We start from the raw sequence: 17,920 nt of genomic DNA on the forward strand, positions 1-17,920 counted from the left end.
CCCCAAAATCACCCCAAATCCCACAAAATACCCCCAAAATCGCCCCAAATCCACCCAAAATCACCCAAATCCACCCAAAACCCCCCCAGAATCAGCCCCAAATCAGCCCAAAATTACCCAAAATCCCCCAAATCCACCCAAAATCACCCAAATCCACCCAAAATCACCCAAAATCGCCCCAAAATCACCCCAAATCCCACAAAATACCCCCAAAATCGCCCCAAATCAGCCCCAAAATCCACCCCAAAATCCCACAGAATACCCCCAAAATCAGCACAAATCCCCCCAAATTCCATCCCAAAATCAGCACAAAGTTACCCAAAATCACCCCAAATCCACCCAAAATCACCCAAATCCACCCGAAATGCCCCCAAATCCCACAAATCCTCCCCAAATCCCCCCCAAATCCACGCAAATCCCCCCAAATGCCCCCAAAATAACCCTAAATCCACCCAAAATCCCCCCCAATCCCCCCCAAATCCACCCCAAATTCCCCCCAAAATCCCCCAAAGTGCCCCAAAAGCCCCCAGAATTCCCCCCAAATCCACCCCAAAATGCCCCAAAATCCCCCAAATCCCCCAAAATCCCTCCCAAATCCCCCCAAACCCCCCAAATTTCCCCAAAATGCCCCAAAATTCCCCCCAAATCCACCCCAAATCCTTCCAAAATCCCCCCAAATCCCCCCGAAATACCCCTAAATCCACCCAAAATCCCCCCAAATCCCCCAAGTCCCCCAAAATTCCCCCAAATCCACCCAAAATCCCCCAAATCCACCCAAAATTCCCCCAAATCCCCCCAAATCCACCCAAAATCCCCCAAATTTCCCCAAAATCCCCCCAAATCTCCCAAAATCCCCCAAATCTTCCCAAATCTCCCCAAAATCCCCCAAATCTCCCAAAATCCCCCCAGATTTCCCCCCAAATGCCCCCATATTCCCCCAAACCCCCCAAATTTCCCCAAAATGCCCCAAAATTCCCCCCAAATACCCCCAAATCCACCCCGAATCCCCCCAAAATCCCCCTGAAATACCCCTAAATCCACCCAAATCCCCCCAAATCCACCCAAAATCCCCCAAAATTCCCCCCAAATCCGCCCCAAATTCCCCCCAAAATCCCCCAAAATGCCCCAAATCCACCCCAAATCCACCCCAAAATGCCCCAAAATCCCCCAAAATGCCCCGATCTGCCCCTCCCCCCTCACCTGCGCAGGTGGCCCAGGGGGGGTCGGAGGTGACGTCACTCGGGGGGGACCTGGGGGGGGGGGGAGGGGCCGCAGGTGAATTTTGGGGGGAATTGGGGGGAATTTGGGGCGTTTTGGGGACCCCGGGTGGATTTAGGGAGATTTTGGGGCGATTTCGGGGGATTTTGGGGCATTCGGGGTGATTTCAGGGTGATTTTGGGTTGATTTCAGGTGATTTTTGGGCATTTGGGGTGATTTTGGGGCATTTGGGGTTATTTGAGGTGATTTTGGGGCGATTTCGGGTGATTTTGGGGCGTTTGGGATGATTTGAGGTGATTTTGGGGCGATTTTGGGGCATTTGGGGTGATTTGAGGTGATTTTGGGGCGATTTCGGGTGATTTTGGGGCATTTGGGGTGATTTCAGGGTGATTTTGGGGCGATTTCGGGCGATTTTGGGGTGTTTGGGATGATTTCAGGGTGATTTTAGGGTAATTTCAGGGTGATTTTGGGGTGATTTTGGGGCATTTTGGGTGATTTCAGGGTGATTTTTGGGGCGATTTCGGGTGATTTTGGGGCGATTTTGGGTGATTTTGGGGCGATTTCAGGTGATTTTGGGATGATTTCAGGGTGATTTTGGGGTGATTTGAGGTGATTTTGGGGCAATTTCGGGTGATTTTGGGGCGATTTCAGGGTGACTTTGGGGCGATTTCAGGTGATTTTGGGGCATTTGGGGTGATTTCAGGGTGATTTTGGGGCGACTTCGGGTGATTTTGGGGTGTTTGGGGTGATTTCAGGGTGATTTTGGGGCAATTTTGGGTGATTTTGGGGTGTTTGGGGTGATTTCAGGGTGATTTTGGCGCGATTTCAGGTGATTTTGGGGCAATTTCAGGTGATTTTGGGGCGTTTGGGATGATTTTGGGTGACTTTGGGGCGATTTCGGGTGATTTTGGGCCATTTGGGGTGATTTCAGGGTGATTTTGGGGTGATTTTGGGTGATTTTGGGGCGATTTCAGGTGATTTTGAGCTGATTTCAGGTGATTTTGGGGCGTTTGGGATGATTTCAGGGTGATTTTGGGGCGATTTCGGGTGATTTTGGGGCCTTTGGGATGATTTCAGGGTCATTTCGGGGCGATTTCGGGTGATTTTGGGGCGTTTGGGGTGATTTCAGGGTGATTTTGGGGCGATTTTGGGGCGATTTCAGGTGATTTTGGGGCGATTTGGGGTGATTTCAGGGTGATTTTGGGGCGATTTCTGGGTGATTTTAGGGCGATTTCTGGGTGATTTTGGGGCGATTTCAGGTGATTTTGGGGCATTTGGGGTGATTTCAGGGTGATTTTTGGGGCGATTTCAGGTGATTTTGGGGCGATTTCAGGTGATTTTGGGGCGTTTGGGGCGATTTCGGGTGATTTTGGGCCATTTGGGGTGATTTCAGGGTGATTTTGGGGTGATTTTGGGTGATTTTGGGGCGATTTCAGGTGATTTTGGGATGATTTCAGGGTGATTTGGGGCGATTTTCGGGCATTTGGGGTGATTTCAGGGTGATTTAGGGGCGGTTTCGGGTGATTTTGGGGCATTTGGGGTGATTTGAGGTGATTTTGGGGCATTTGGGATGATTTTGGGGTGATTCCAGGTGATTTTGAGCTGATTTCAGGTGATTTTGGGGCATTTGGGATGATTTCAGGGTGATTTTGGGGCAATTTCAGGTGATTTTGGGGCGTTTGGGATGATTTCAGGGTGATTTTGGGGCGATTTCAGGTGATTTTGAGGCATTTGGGGCTATTTCAGGTGATTTTGGGGCATTTGGGATGATTTCAGGGTGATTTTGGGGCAATTTCAGGTGATTTTGGGGCGTTTGGGATGATTTCAGGGTGATTTTGGGGCAATTTCAGGTGATTTTGGGGCGTTTGGGATGATTTCAGGGTGATTTTGGGGCGATTTCAGGTGATTTTGGGGCGTTTCGGGCTCTCACCCGCAGCTGTCGCTCATCAGCTCCTCCGGCTCCTCCTTCACCTCCCGGAGGGGCTCCGGCCTGGGGGGGGGGAGGGGAGAGGGGGAGGGGACACCGGGATGTCACCAAGGGGGAGGGAGAGGGGGAGGGGACACCGGGATGTCACCAAGGGGGGGGGAGGGGGAGGGGACACCGGGATGTCACCAACGGGGAGGGGGAGGGGACACCGGGATGTCACCAAGGGGGAGGGGGGAGGGGGAGGGGGAGGGGACACCGGGATGTCACCAAGGGGGGGGGGAGGGGGAGGGGACACCGGGATGTCACCAAGGGGGGGGAGGGGAGAGGGGGGAGGGGACACCGAGATGTCACCAAGGAGGGGGGAGGGGGAGGGGACACCGGGATGTCACCAAGGTGGGGGGGGAGGGGCGTGACATCAACTGGGACGGTCCCAGGGGGCCGAGGACACGACGGGGACCTCGATGTCCCCAAACCACCCCCGGTGCCCCCAGGTGGCCCCACCCATCTCCCAGGTGGCCCCAGGTGTTCCCAAACCATCCCTGATGTCCCCAAATGTCCCCAGGTGGCCCCAAATCTGTCCCCAGGTGGCCCCAGGTGTCCTCACCCATCCCAGGTGCCCCCAGGTGGCCCCACCAATCTCCAGGTGGCCCAAGGTGTCCCCAGGTGGCCCCACCCATCCCAGGTGGCCCCAAATGCCCCCAGGTGGCCCCAGGTGTCCTCACCCATCCCAGGTGCCCCCACCCATCTCCAGGTGGCCCCAGGTGGCCCCACCCATCTCCAGGTGGCCCAAGGTGTCCCCAGGTGGCCCCACCCATCCCAGGTGCCCCCAGGTGTCCCCAGGTGGCCCCAGGTGTCCCCACCCATCCCAGGTGCCCCCAGGTGGCCCCACCCATCTCCAGGTGGCCCAAGGTGGCCCCACCCATCTCCAGGTGGCCCAAGGTGTCCCCAGGTGGCCCCACCCATCCCAGGTGCCCCCAGGTGTCCCCAGGTGCCCCCAGGTGTCCTCACCCATCCCAGGTGCCCCCAGGTGGCCCCACCCATCTCCAGGTGGCCCAAGGTGGCCCCACCCATCCCAGGTGGCCCCAGGTGTCCCCAGGTGTCCCCACCCATCCCAGGTGGCCCCAGGTGGCCCCACCCATCCCAGGTGGCCCAAGGTGCCCCCAGGTGGCCCCACCCATCTCCAGGTGGCCCAAGGTGGCCCCACCCATCCCAGGTGTCCCCAGGTGGCCCCAGGTGTCCCCACCCATCCCAGGTGGCCCCAGGTGGCCCCACCCATCCCAGGTGCCCCCAGGTGGCCCCACCCATCCCAGGTGGCCCAAGGTGCCCCCAGGTGGCCCCACCCATCTCCAGGTGGCCCAAGGTGTCCCCAGGTGGCCCCACCCATCCCAGGTGTCCCCAGGTGGCCCCACCCATCTCCAGGTGGCCCCAGGTGGCCCCACCCATCTCCAGGTGGCCTAAGGTGTCCCCAGGTGGCCCCACCCATCCCAGGTGCCCCAAGGTAGCCCCACCCATCCCAGGTGGCCCCAGGTGTCCTCACCCGCTGTCCCCAATATCCCCACCCATCCCAGGTGGCCCCAAATGTCCCCAGGTGGCCCCACCCACCCCAGGTGTCCCCAGGTGTCCCCACCCATCCCAGGTGGCCCCAAATGCCCCCAGGTGGCCCCAGGTGTCCTCACCCATCTCCAGGTGGCCCCAGGTGGCCCCACCCATCTCCAGGTGGCCCCAGGTGGCCCCACCCACCTCCAGGTGGCCCAAGGTGTCCCCAGGTGTCCCCACCCATCCCAGGTGCCCCCAGGTGGCCCCAGGTGTCCCCACCCATCCCAGGTGGCCCCAGCTGTCCCCAGTGGCCCCACCCATCCCAGGTGGCCCCAGGTGCCCCCACCCATCCCAGGTGTCCCCAGGTGGCCCCCACCCACCCCAGGTGCCCCCAGGTGCCCCCAGGTGCCCCCACCCATCCCAGGTGCCCCCAGGTGCCCCCACCCACCCCAGGTGGCCCCAGGTGCCCCCAGGTGTCCTCACCCGCTGTCCCCGCTGTCGCCGGTGTCCAGCTCCAGCCGTGGCCTCTTGGCCCCCGGGCCCGGCCCCTCCCCCTCCCCCGGGGGGCGCTTGGGACGTCCCCAAGGTGTCCCCAAGGCGTCCCCGTGGCCGTTGGGGGCGGTGACACCGCGGGGGGGGCGCTGCTGGTGGCCCTGGCCCACGTCCCCGAGGCCGTGGCGGTGGCTCTCGGGGACGTCCCCAGGCGTGACAGCGAGGGGGTGGCCCTGAGAGATGTCCCCAAGCTGGTGGCCCTGGGCAATGTCCCCAAGCTGGTGGCCCTGGGCGTTGCCGAGGTGGTGACCCTGAGAGATGTCCCCGAACTGGTGGCCCTGGGCGCCGTCCCCGAGCTGGTGGCTCTGCAGGACGTCCCCGAGGTGGTGACGGAGGCGGCGGTGGCTCGGCCCGATGTCCCCCAGCTGGTGGCCACGGGCGTTCCTGACGTGGTGGCCTTGCCCCGCGTCCCCCAGCTGGTGGCCCTGCAGGACGTCGCCGAAGCCGCGCCCCGCGTCCCCCAGCGGGTGGCCCTGGGCGTTCCTGACGTGGTGGCCCTGCGAGACGACGTCCCCGAGCCGGTGGCCCGGCCCCGCGTCCCCGAGCCGGCGGCCCTGCCAGTCGCCGTCGCCGGCGACGCCGCGCAGCACGAAGTCCACGATGTCCGGGGGCAAGCCCTCGGGGGGAGCCGGCGGCCCCGGGGGCGGGGGCACCGCGGGAGGCGGCGCCGGGGGCGGCCCCGTGGCCGGCGGCCCCCGGGCGCCGTCGTCGGCCCCGTCCAGCTGCTGGATGCGGGGGCAGGGGGACAGCGGGGACGCGGCCACCCCGGCGGCCACCACGGTGCGGGCGTAGCCGAAGTAGCGGCCCCGCGGCGGCCCCGCGGCGGCGGCGGCCTCGTCCTCGTCCTCGCTGGTGTCACCGGGCGGGGACGGCGGCGGGTGGGGCCTGCGGGGGAGGGGAGGGACGGTGGCGTCAGGTGACGTCATCGGGCTGGGGGGTGGCGGCCGGGGCGAGGGGGGACGGTGGCCTCGGGGGGGGGGCATCAACCGCGGGGGTGGCACCGGTGACGGTGGCCTCGGGGGTGGCATCGTCACATTGGGTGGCACCGGTGCCGGGGGTGATGATGGCTTCAAGGGTGACATTGTCCCCTTGGGTGACAGCGGTGCCAGTGGCCTTGAGGGTGGCATTGTCCCCTTGGGTGACACTGGTGCCAGTGGCCTTGAGGGTGGCATTGTGCCCTTGGGTGACACCGGTGCCAGGAGGTGACAATGGCCTCGAGGGTGGCATTGTGCCCTTGGGTGACACCGGTGACAGGGGGGACGGTGGCCTCGGGGGTGGCATCGTCACATTGGGTGACAGCGGTGCCAGTGGCCTCGAGGGTGGCATTGTCCCCTTGGGTGACACTGGTGCCAGGGGAGGACAGTGACCCCAAAGAGGTGACAATGACCCCAAGAAGGTGACAATGACCCCAAGGAGATGACAATGACCCAATGGAGGTGACAATGACCCAGAGAAGGTGACAATGACCCCCAGGAGGTGACAATGACCCCAAGAAGGTGACAATGACCCCAAAGAGGTGACAACGACCCCAAGAAGGTGACAATGACCCCATGGAGGTGACAATGACCCCCAGGAGGTGACAATGACCCACAGAAGGTGACAATGACCCCATGGAGGTGACAATGACCCCCAGGAGGTGACAATGACCCAGAGAAAGTGACAATGACCCCAAAAAGGTGACAATGACCCCCAGAAGGTGACAATGACCCAATGGAGGTGACAATGACCCCAAAGAGGTGACAATGACCCAAAGAGGTGACAATGACCCCATGGAGGTGACAATGACCCCGAGGAGGTGACAATGACCCAATGGAGGTGACAATGACCCCAGGAGGTGACAATGACCCCATGAAGGTGACAATGACCCACAGGAGGTGACAATGACCCCGAGGAGGTGACAATGACCCAATGGAGGTGACAATGACCCCATGGAGGTGACAATGACCCCAAAGAGGTGACAATGACCCCAGGAGGTGACAATGACCCCCAGGAGGTGACAATGACCCCAAAAAGGTGACAATGACCCCAATGAAGGTGACAATGACCCACAGGAGGTGACAATGACCCCAAAGAGGTGACAATGACCCCAAAGAGGTGACAATGACCCAGAGAAGGTGACAATGACCCAATGGAGGTGACAATGACCCCAAAGAGGTGACAATGACCCAGAGAAGGTGACAATGACCCCAAAAAGGTGACAATGACCCCAAAGAGGTGACAATGACCCAAGGAGGTGACAATGACCCCCATGAAGGTGACAATGACCCAATGAAGGTGACAATGACCCCAAGGAGGTGACAATGACCCCCAGAAGGTGACAATGACCCAGAGAAGGTGACAATGACCCCCAGAAGGTGACAATGACCCCAAAGAGGTGACAATGACCCCAATGGAGGTGACAACGACCCCAAGGAGGTGACAATGACCCCATGGAGGTGACAATGACCCAGAAGAGGTGACAATGACCCCAATGGAGGTGACAATGACCCCAAGAAGGTGACAATGACCCAAGGAGGTGACAATGACCCCAAAGAGGTAACAATGACCGAATGGAGGTGACAATGACCCCAAGAAGGTGACAATGACCCACAGAAGGTGACACTGACCCCAAAGAGGTGACAATGACCCCAATGGAGGTGACAATGACCCAAAGAGGTGACAATGACCCCATGGAGGTGACAATGACCCAGAGAAGGTGACAATGACCCCAAAGAGGTGACAATGACCTCAAAGAGGTGACAATGACCCCAATGGAGGTGACAATGACCCCAAGGAGGTGACAACGACCCCAAGGAGGTGACAATGACCTCAAAGAGGTGACAATGACCCCAATGAAGGTGACAATGACCCCAAGGAGGTGACAATGACCCCATGGAGGTGACAATGACCCAGAAGAGGTGACAATGACCCCAATGGAGGTGACAATGACCCCCAGGAGGTGACAATGACCCCAAAGAGGTGACAATGACCCAATGGAGGTGACAATGACCCCATGGAGGTGACAATGACCCAGAGAAGGTGACAATGACCCCAAGAAGGTGACAATGACCCCATGGAGGTGACAATGACCCCAAAGAGGTGACAATGACCCACAGGAGGTGACAATGACCCCAAAGAGGTGACAATGACCCCAGGAGGTGACAATGACCCCAAGGAGGTGACAATGACCCCCAGGAGGTGACAATGACCCAATGGAGGTGACAATGACCCCAAAGAGATGACAATGACCCAATGGAGGTGACAATGACCCCAAAGAGGTGACAATGACCCAGAGAAGGTGACAATGACCCCAGAGAGGTGACAATGACCCCCATGAAGGTGACAATGACCCCAAGAAGGTGACAATGACCCCATGGAGGTGACAATGACCCCAAAGAGATGACAATGACCCCAAGGAGGTGACAATGACCCAAAGAGGTGACAATGACCCCGAGGAGGTGACAATGACCCACAGGAGGTGACAATGACCCCCAGGAGGTGACAATGACCCCATGAAGGTGACAATGACCCACAGGAGGTGACAATGACCCCGAGGAGGTGACAATGACCCAATGGAGGTGACAATGACCCCATGGAGGTGACAATGACCCCAAAGAGGTGACAATGACCCCAGGAGGTGACAATGACCCACAGGAGGTGACAATGACCCCAAAAAGGTGACAATGACCCCAATGAAGGTGACAATGACCCACAGGAGGTGACAATGACCCCAAAGAGGTGACAATGACCCCGAAGAGGTGACAATGACCCAGAGAAGGTGACAATGACCCAATGGAGGTGACAATGACCCCAAAGAGGTGACAATGACCCAGAGAAGGTGACAATGACCCCAAAAAGGTGACAATGACCCCAAAGAGGTGACAATGACCCAAGGAGGTGACAATGACCCAATGAAGGTGACAATGACCCAATGAAGGTGACAATGACCCCAAGGAGGTGACAATGACCCCCAGAAGGTGACAATGACCCAGAGAAGGTGACAATGACCCAATGGAGGTGACAATGACCCAGAGAAGGTGACAATGACCCCCAGGAGGTGACAATGACCCCCATGAAGGTGACAATGACCCCGAGGAGGTGACAATGACCCCAAAGAGGTGACAATGACCCCAAGGAGGTGACAATGACCCAAAGAGGTGACAATGACCCAGAGGAGGTGACAATGACCCCAAAAAGGTGACAATGACCCCAAAGAGGTGACAATGACCCCCAGAAGGTGACAATGACCCCAAAAAGGTGACAATGACCCCAAAGAGGTGACAATGACCCCAAAGAGGTGACAATGACCCAATGAAGGTGACAATGACCCCCAGAAGGTGACAATGACCCAAAGAAGGTGACAATGACCCCCAGGAGGTGACAATGACCCAGAGAAGGTGACAATGACCCCCAGGAGGTGACAACGACCCCAAGAAGGTGACAATGACCCCATGGAGGTGACAATGACCCCAAGGAGGTGACAATGACCCCATGAAGGTGACAATGACCCCAAAGAGATGACAATGACCCCGAGGAGGTGACAATGACCCAGAGAGGTGACAATGACCCAGAGAGGTGACAATGACCCCCAGGAGGTGACAATGACCCCATGAAGGTGACAATGACCCACAGGAGGTGACACTGACCCCAATGAGGTGACAATGACCCCCAGGAGGTGACAATGACCCCATGGAGGTGACAATGACCCAGAGAGGTGACAATGACCCAATGGAGGTGACAATGACCCCAAAGAGGTGACAATGACCCAATGAAGGTGACAATGACCCCAAAGAGATGACAATGACCCAATGGAGGTGACAATGACCCAAGGAGGTGACAATGACCCCAAAGAGGTGACAATGACCCCAAGGAGGTGACAATGACCCCATGGAGGTGACAACGACCCCAAGGAGGTGACAATGACCCCCAGAAGGTGACAATGACCCCAAGAAGGTGACAATGACCCCATGGAGGTGACAATGACCCCAAAGAGATGACAATGACCCCAAGGAGGTGACAATGACCCCCAGAAGGTGACAATGACCCAAAGAGGTGACAATGACCCACAGGAGGTGACAATGACCCCCAGGAGGTGACAATGACCCCAAAAAGGTGACAATGACCCCATGGAGGTGACAATGACCCCAATGAAGGTGACAATGACCCCAAAGAGGTGACAATGACCCAGAGAAGGTGACAATGACCCAATGGAGGTGACAATGACCCCAAAGAGGTGACAATGACCCAGAGAAGGTGACAATGACCCCATGGAGGTGACAATGACCCAAGGAGGTGACAATGACCCCCATGAAGGTGACAATGACCCAATGAAGGTGACAATGACCCCAAGGAGGTGACAATGACCCCCAGAAGGTGACAATGACCCAGAGAAGGTGACAATGACCCAATGGAGGTGACAATGACCCAGAGAAGGTGACAATGACCCCCAGAAGGTGACAATGACCCCAAAGAGGTGACAATGACCCCATGGAGGTGACAATGACCCCAAAGAGGTGACAATGACCCCAGGAGGTGACAATGACCCCCAGGAGGTGACAATGACCCCAAAGAGGTGACAATGACCCACAGGAGGTGACAATGACCCCATGGAGGTGACAATGACCCCAAGAAGGTGACAATGACCCCATGGAGGTGACAATGACCCCAAGGAGGTGACAATGACCCACAGGAGGTGACAATGACCCCAAAGAGGTGACAATGACCCACAGGAGGTGACACTGACCCCAAGGAGGTGACAATGACCCCAAAGAGGTGACAATGACCCAATGGAGGTGACAATGACCCACAGGAGGTGACAATGACCCCAAAGAGGTGACAATGACCCACAGGAGGTGACACTGACCCCAAGGAGGTGACAATGACCCCAAAGAGGTGACAATGACCCAATGGAGGTGACAATGACCCCAAAGAGGTGACACTGACCCCCAGGACAGGTGACAATGACCCCAAAGAGGTGACAATGACCCAATGGAGGTGACAATGACCCCAAAGAGGTGACACTGACCCCCAGGACAGGTGACAATGACCCCAGGCAGGAGGTGTCACCCACCTGGAGGTGGCCGCAGCTCCCCAGAGCCGGGCTGGCCCCGGCGGTGCCGTCGTTGCCGTCGGTGACCTCGGCGGTGCTGGCCCCGGCGGTGCCGTCGTTGCCGTCGGTGACCTCGGCGGTGCCACCACCCCGTTGGGTGACGTCGTCATCGGCTCGGGTGACGAGGGCGACAGCGGCGCCGCCGCCGCCACCACCCCGTTGGGTGACGTCATCGCCTCGGGTGACGTCATCGCCTCGGGCGACGCCGACGGCCTCGGGAGCGGCATCGACCTGGGGGGGGAGGGGAGGGTGAGGGTGACACCGAGGGTGACCCTTGGGGGGTGGGGATGACATCGAGGGTGACCCCTGGGTGGGGGTGACACCGAGGGTGACCCTTGGGGGTGACACCGAGAGTGACCCCCAGGTGGGTGACACCGAGGGTGACCCCTGGGTGGGGGTGACATCGAGGGTGACCCCAGGGTGGGGGTGACACCAAGAGTGACCCCTGGGTGGGGGTGACAACAAGGGTGACCCTTTGGGTGTGGGGGTGACACCGAGAGTGACCCCAGGGTGGGGGTGACACCAAGAGTGACCCCAGGGTGGGGGTGACACCAAGGGTGACCCCTTGAGGGTGACACCAGAGTGACCCCTGGGTGGGGGTGACACCGAGGGTGACCCTTGGGGGTGACACCGAGGGTGACCCCTGGGTGGGGGTGACACCGAGAGTGACCCATGGGTGGGGGTGACACCAAGAGTGACCCCCTGGGATGAGGGTGACACCCAGAGTGACCCCCGGGTGGGGTGACATCAATGGTGACCCCTGGGTGGGGGTGACATCGAGGGTGACCCCAGGGTGGGGTGACACCGAGAGTGACCCTTGGCTGAGAATGACACCAAGGGTGACCCCTTGAGGGTGACACCAAGAGTGACCCCTGGGTGGGTGACATCAATGGTGACCCCTGGGAGAAGTGACATCGAGGGTGACCCTTGGGTGGGGGTGACACTGAGGGTGACCCCGGGGTGGGGTGACATCGACGGTGACCCCCTGGGAAGGTGGGGGGGACACCAGAGTGACCCCTGGGTGGGGGTGACACCGAGGGTGACCCCTGGGTGGGGGTGACACCGAGGGTGACCCCAGGGTGGGGTGACACCGAGGGTGACCCTTGGGTGGGGGTGACCCTTGGGGGTGGGCGGGTGACACTGACCTGGGCGCTGGCCCCGTCCCGTTGGGTGACGCCGGCTCGGGCGGTGGCCCCGGTGCCAGGTGGGGGTGGCCCCTGCGGGTGACGGCGGCCGGCGAGGCCGGTGCCCGGCGAGGCCACCTCGGGGGCCGCGGGGCCACCTCGGGGTCGCCGACGGTCGGGATGTGGCGCGGCACGGCCGGGCCTTGGTGGCCTGAGGGGACGGCGGCCGGGTGGCACCGGGGGCACCCCAGCGACCCCCCCCCAGTCACAGGTGCGCCCAAATGGCCCCAAATCCCTCTCAAACGGCCCCAAAATGGCCCCAAATCCCCTCACATGGCCCCAAATCCCCCTCAAATGGCCCCAAAATGGCCCCAAAATGGCCCCAAATCTCCCCAAATCCCTCTCAAATGGCCCCAAAATGGCCCCAAATCCCTCTTAAATGGCCCCCAAATGGCCCCAAATCTCCTCAAACGGCCCCAAACGGCCCCAAAATGGCCCCAAATCCCCTCAAATGGCCCTGAAATGGCCCCAAATCCCCCTCAAATGGCCCCAAATCCCCTCAAATGGCCCTGAAATGGCCCCAAATCCCCCTGAAATGGCCCCAAATCCCCCTCAAATGGCCCCAAATCCCCTCAAATGTCCCCAAATCCCTCTCAAATGGCCCCAAATGCCCCAAAATGGCCCCAAATCCCCTCAAACGGCCCCAAAATGGCCCCCAATCCCCTCAAATGGCCCTGAAATGGCCCCAAATCCCCTCAAACGGCCCTGAAATGGCCCCAAATCCCCTCAAACGGCCCCAAAATGGCCCCAAATCCCCTCAAATGGCCCTGAAATGGCCCCAAATCCCCTCAAACGGCCCCAAAATGGCCCCAAATCCCCTCAAATGGCCCCAAAAATGGCCCCAAATCCCTCTCAAATGGCCCCAAATCCCCCTCAAATGGCCCCAAATCCCCTCAAATGTCCCCAAATCCCCCTCAAATGGCCCCAAATGCCCCAAAATGGCCCCAAATCCCCTCAAACAGCCCCAAAATGGCCCCAAATCCCCTCAAACGGCCCCAAAATGGCCCCAAATCCCCTCAAACGGCCCCAAAATGGCCCCAAATCCCCTCAAACGGCCCCAAACGGCCCCAAATCCCCTCAAAATGGCCCCAAATCCCCTCAAATGGCCCCAAATGGCCCCAAATCCCCTCAAATGGCCCCAAATGGCCCCAAATGGCCCCAAATCCCCTCAAACAGCCCCAAAATGGCCCCAAATCCCCTCAAATGGCCCCAAAAATGTCCCCAAATCCCCCCAGTGTCCCCAATGCCCCAAATGGCCCCAAAATGTCCCGAAATCCCCTCATTGTCCCCCAATATCTCCCCCAGTGCCCCCTCAGTTTCCCCAAATGCCCTCCCAAAAATCCCCAAATCCTCCCCAAATCCCCCCCAAAACCCCTGAGGTCCCCCAAATATCCCCCAAATCCCCCCAAAGCCCTCCCAAAAATCCCCCCAAATCCTCCCTAAACCCCCCCAAATCCCCCCCAAAATCCCCAAAATCCCCCCAAATCCTCCCTAAACCCCCCCTGAACATCCCCAAATCCCCCCCAAAATCCCCAAAATCCCCCCAAATCCTCCCTAAACCCCCCCTGAACATCCCCAAATCCCCCCCAAAATCCCCAAAATCCCCCCAAATCCTCCCTAAACCCCCCCTGAACATCCCCAAATCCCCCCAAAAATCCCCAAAATCCCCCCAAATCCTCCCTAAACCCCCCCTGAACATCCCCAAATCCCCCCAAAAATCCCCAAAATCCCCCCAAACCCTCCCTAAACCCCCCCGAACATCCCCAAATCCCCCCAAAAATCCCCAAAATCCCCCCAAATCCTCCCTAAACCCCCCCAAACATCCCCAAATCCCCCCAAAAATCCCCAAAATCCCCCCAAACCCTCCCTAAACCCCCCCGAACATCCCCAAATCCCCCCAAAAATCCCCAAAATCCCCCCAAATCCTCCCTAAACCCCCCCAAACATCCCCAAATCCCCCCAAATCCCCTCTAAACCCCCCCAAAATTCCCCCAACCCCCCCAAAATCCCCCCCCCGTGCCCTTCCCCCCCCCCCCAATCACTCACCGGGGGGGGGGAGGGGCCGCGAGGAGCTGCCGGGGGGGGGCCGGCGGGGGGGGGACACCCCCGGGGGGGGAGGGGCAGGGGGGAGGGGTCCCCTGGGCCGGCCCTTGGGGACCTGGGGGTCCCCCCCCTCCTCCCCTCCCCCCCCCGGGCTGGGTGGGGGTCCCGGGCTGGAGCCTGAGGGGGGGGGAGGGGTAAAAATGAGGGGGGAGGGGCTTAAGACCCCTCCCCCACCCCCCAAAAATGGGTCTGGGGGGGGCTCTTGGGGGTGGGGGAGGGGCGAAATGAGGGGAGGGGTCCCCAGAATTTGGGGAGGGGGGGCCCCCAAGGGGGGTTGGGTGGGGGTCCCATGGGTGGGGGAGGGGTCAGGGGGATCCCTGGGGTGGGTAGGGGTCCCTGGGGGGGGGGGGTCCATGGGTGGGGGTGGGGGTCCCAGAGCCCCCTCCCCATTATTGGGGGGGGTCAGGGTGGGTTTGGGTGGGGGGTCCCGGGGTGGGTGGGGGTCTCAGGGGGGTCTCAGGGTGATTTGGGGGGGGGGGTCCCATGGGTGGGTGGGGGTCCCGAGGTGATTTTGGGTGGGTGGGGGTCTCAGGGGGGGTCAGGGTGATTTTGGGTGGGTGAGGGTCCCAGGGTGATTTTGGGTGGGGGTCTCAGGGTGATTTTGGGGGGGGTCCCGGTACAGGGGGTGCCGTGGGCGATGGTCCTGGGGGGATCAGGGTGATTTTGGGGTGGGGGTCCCATGGGTGGGGAGGGGTCCCGGTACCGGGGGTGCCGTGGGTGATGGTCCCGGGGGGTCAGGGTGATTTTGGGGTGGGGGTCCCATGGGTGGGTGGGGGTCTCAGGGGGGGTCAGGGTGATTTTGGGGGGGGGGGGTCCCAGGGTGATTTTGGGAGGGGGGGGTCCCAGGGTGATTCTGGGGGGGGGGGGGGTCCCAGGGTGATTTTGGGGAGGGGTCCCGGTACCGGGGGTGCCGTGGGCGATGGTCCGGTTGTCCTCGGGGGGGGTCCCGGGGGGGTCAGGGTGGGTTTGGGTGGGGGTCCCATGGGTGGGGTGGGGGTCCCAGGGTGATTTTGGGTGGGGGTCCCATGGGTGGGGAGGGGTCCCGGTACCGGGGGTGCCGTGGGTGATGGTCCCGGGGGGTCAGGGTGATTTTGGGGTGGGGGTCTCAGGGGGGGTCAGGGTGATTTTGGGGGGGGGGGGGTCCCAGGGTGATTTTGGGGAGGGGTCCCGGTACCGGGGGTGCCGTGGGCGATGGTCCGGTTGTCCTCGGGGGGGGTCCCGGGGGGGTCAGGGTGATTTTGGGGTGGGGGTCCCATGGGTGGGTGGGGGTCTCAGGGGGGGTCCCAGGGTGATTTTGGGGAGGGGTCCCGGTACCGGGGGTGCCGTGGGCGATGGTCCGGTTGTCCTCGGGGGGGGTCCCGGGGGGGTCAGGGTGGGTTTGGGTGGGGGTCCCATGGGTGGGTGGGGGTCTCGGGGTGATTTTGGGGGGGGGTCCCCGGGTGATTTTGGGGGGGGGGGGTCCCAGGGTGATTTTGGGGGGGGGGGTCTCAGGGTGATTTTGGGGAGGGGTCCCGGTACTGGGGGTGCCGTGGGCGATGGTCCCAGGGGGGTCAGGGTGGGTTTGGGTGGGGGTCCCAGGGGTGGGTTTGGGGTGGGGGTCCCATGGGTGGGTGGGGGTCTCAGGAGGGGTCAGGGTGATTTTGGGGAGGGGTCCTGGTACCGGGGGTGCCGTGGGCGATGGTCCCGGGGGGGTCAGGGTGGGTTTGGGTGGGTGGGGGTCTCAAGGTGATTTTGGGGGGGGTCTCAGGGTGATTTTGGGGGGGGGGGGTCCCAGGGTGATTTTGGTGGGGGGGGTCTCAGGGTGATTTTGGGGGGGGGGGGGGGGTCTCAGGGTGATTTTGGGGGGGGGGTCCCAGGGTGATTTTGGGGGGGGGGGTCTCAGGGTGATTTTGGGGGGGGGGGGGGGGGTCCCAGGGTGATTTTGGGGGGGGGGGTCTCAGGGTGATTTTGGGGGGGGGGGGGGGGGTCTCAGGGTGATTTTGGGGGGGGGGGTCCCAGGGTGATTTTGGGGAGGGGTCCCGGTACCGGGGGTGCCGTGGGCGATGGTCCGGTTGTCCTCGGGGGGGGGGTCCCGGGGGGGTCCCGGCCCGGCCCCCCGGCGGCGCCGGCGGCTGCTCCAGGATGCGGCAGCGATACCAACAGCGCCGGCGCGCGTCCCGCGTGCTCCAGTACAGCCGCCAGCACCTGCGCGCCAGTACGGACCAGTACGGACCAGTGCGGACCGGTACGGACCGGTATGGACCAGTATAAACCGGTATGGACCAGTATGGACCAGTATGGACCAGTACGGACCAGTATGGACCGGGATGAACCGGTATAAACCGGTATGGACCAGTATAAACCAGTATAAACCAGTATGGACCAGTATGGACCATTACGGACCCGTGTGGACCAGTATAAACCGGTATGGACCAGTACAGACCAGTATGGACCGGTATAAACCAGTATAAACCGGTACGGACCAGTATGGACCAGTATAAACCAATATGGACCAGTATGGACCAGTACAGACCAGTGTGGACCAGTATAAACCGGTATAAACCGGTATGGACCAGTATAAACCAGTATAAACCGATATGGACCAATATAAACCAGTATAAACCAGTATGGACCAGTATGGACCAGTACGGACCAGTATAAACCAGTACGGATCAGTATAAACCAGTATGGACCAGTATGGACCAGTATGGACCAGTATAAACCAGTATAAACCAGTATGAACCAGTATGGACCAGTACGGATCAGTATTAACCAGTATGGACCAGTACGGACCAGTATAAACCACTATAAACCAGCATGGACCAGTATAGACCAATACGGACTGGTATGGACCAGTATAAACCAGTATAAACCAGTATGGACCAGTATAAACCAGTAGGAACCAGTATGAACCAGTATGAACCAGTATGGACCAGTATGAACCAGTATGGACCAGTATGGGGCAAAGTGAGGCCCCAGTCCCTCCCAGTTCCTTCCCAATCCCCTCCCAGTCCCCTCCCACTCCCTCCTAGTCCTTTCCAGTCCCTCCCAGTTCCCTCCCAGTCCCTCCCAATCCCCTCCCAGTCCCTCCCAGTCCCTCCCAGTGCTCCCAGTAAGGCTCACTGGTATCCCACTGGGAACAGGCGCCCCTCGCGCTCCGACAGCTCCGTCAGCGCCCCCAGGCGGTCGATGCGGATGGAGCCTGAAATGGGGGGGGAGGGGGGGACCCTCAGAGACCCCCCAAAAACCCCCAAAACTCCCCAAAAACCCCAAAACTCCCCCAAAAATCCTCTCAGGGAACCCCAAAAACCCCAAAAATCCCCAAAAATCTTC

The 17,920-nt window shown here is 60.3% G+C and overlaps 1 protein-coding gene across 1 annotated transcript in view; it reads right to left on the reverse strand.

The window, feature by feature from the left end:
* The window catches only part of LOC138100880 (histone-lysine N-methyltransferase 2B-like), a 68,245-nt gene that overhangs the window by 18,839 nt on the left and 31,486 nt on the right, over positions 1-17,920 (reverse strand). The window contains exons 14-19 of the mRNA XM_068998709.1: positions 17,711-17,789; positions 16,634-16,792; positions 14,552-14,725; positions 5,165-6,118; positions 3,149-3,208; positions 1,201-1,250 (exon numbers count right to left, since the gene is read on the reverse strand). Of these exons, the coding sequence (XP_068854810.1) occupies positions 1,201-1,250; positions 3,149-3,208; positions 5,165-6,118; positions 14,552-14,725; positions 16,634-16,792; positions 17,711-17,789 (1,476 nt within the window). The remainder of the gene's footprint in view (positions 1-1,200; positions 1,251-3,148; positions 3,209-5,164; positions 6,119-14,551; positions 14,726-16,633; positions 16,793-17,710; positions 17,790-17,920) is intronic.

The sequence above is a fragment of the Aphelocoma coerulescens genome, unplaced genomic scaffold (genome assembly GCF_041296385.1).
Source record: "Aphelocoma coerulescens isolate FSJ_1873_10779 unplaced genomic scaffold, UR_Acoe_1.0 HiC_scaffold_150, whole genome shotgun sequence".
Taxonomy (NCBI): Eukaryota; Metazoa; Chordata; class Aves; order Passeriformes; family Corvidae; genus Aphelocoma; species Aphelocoma coerulescens.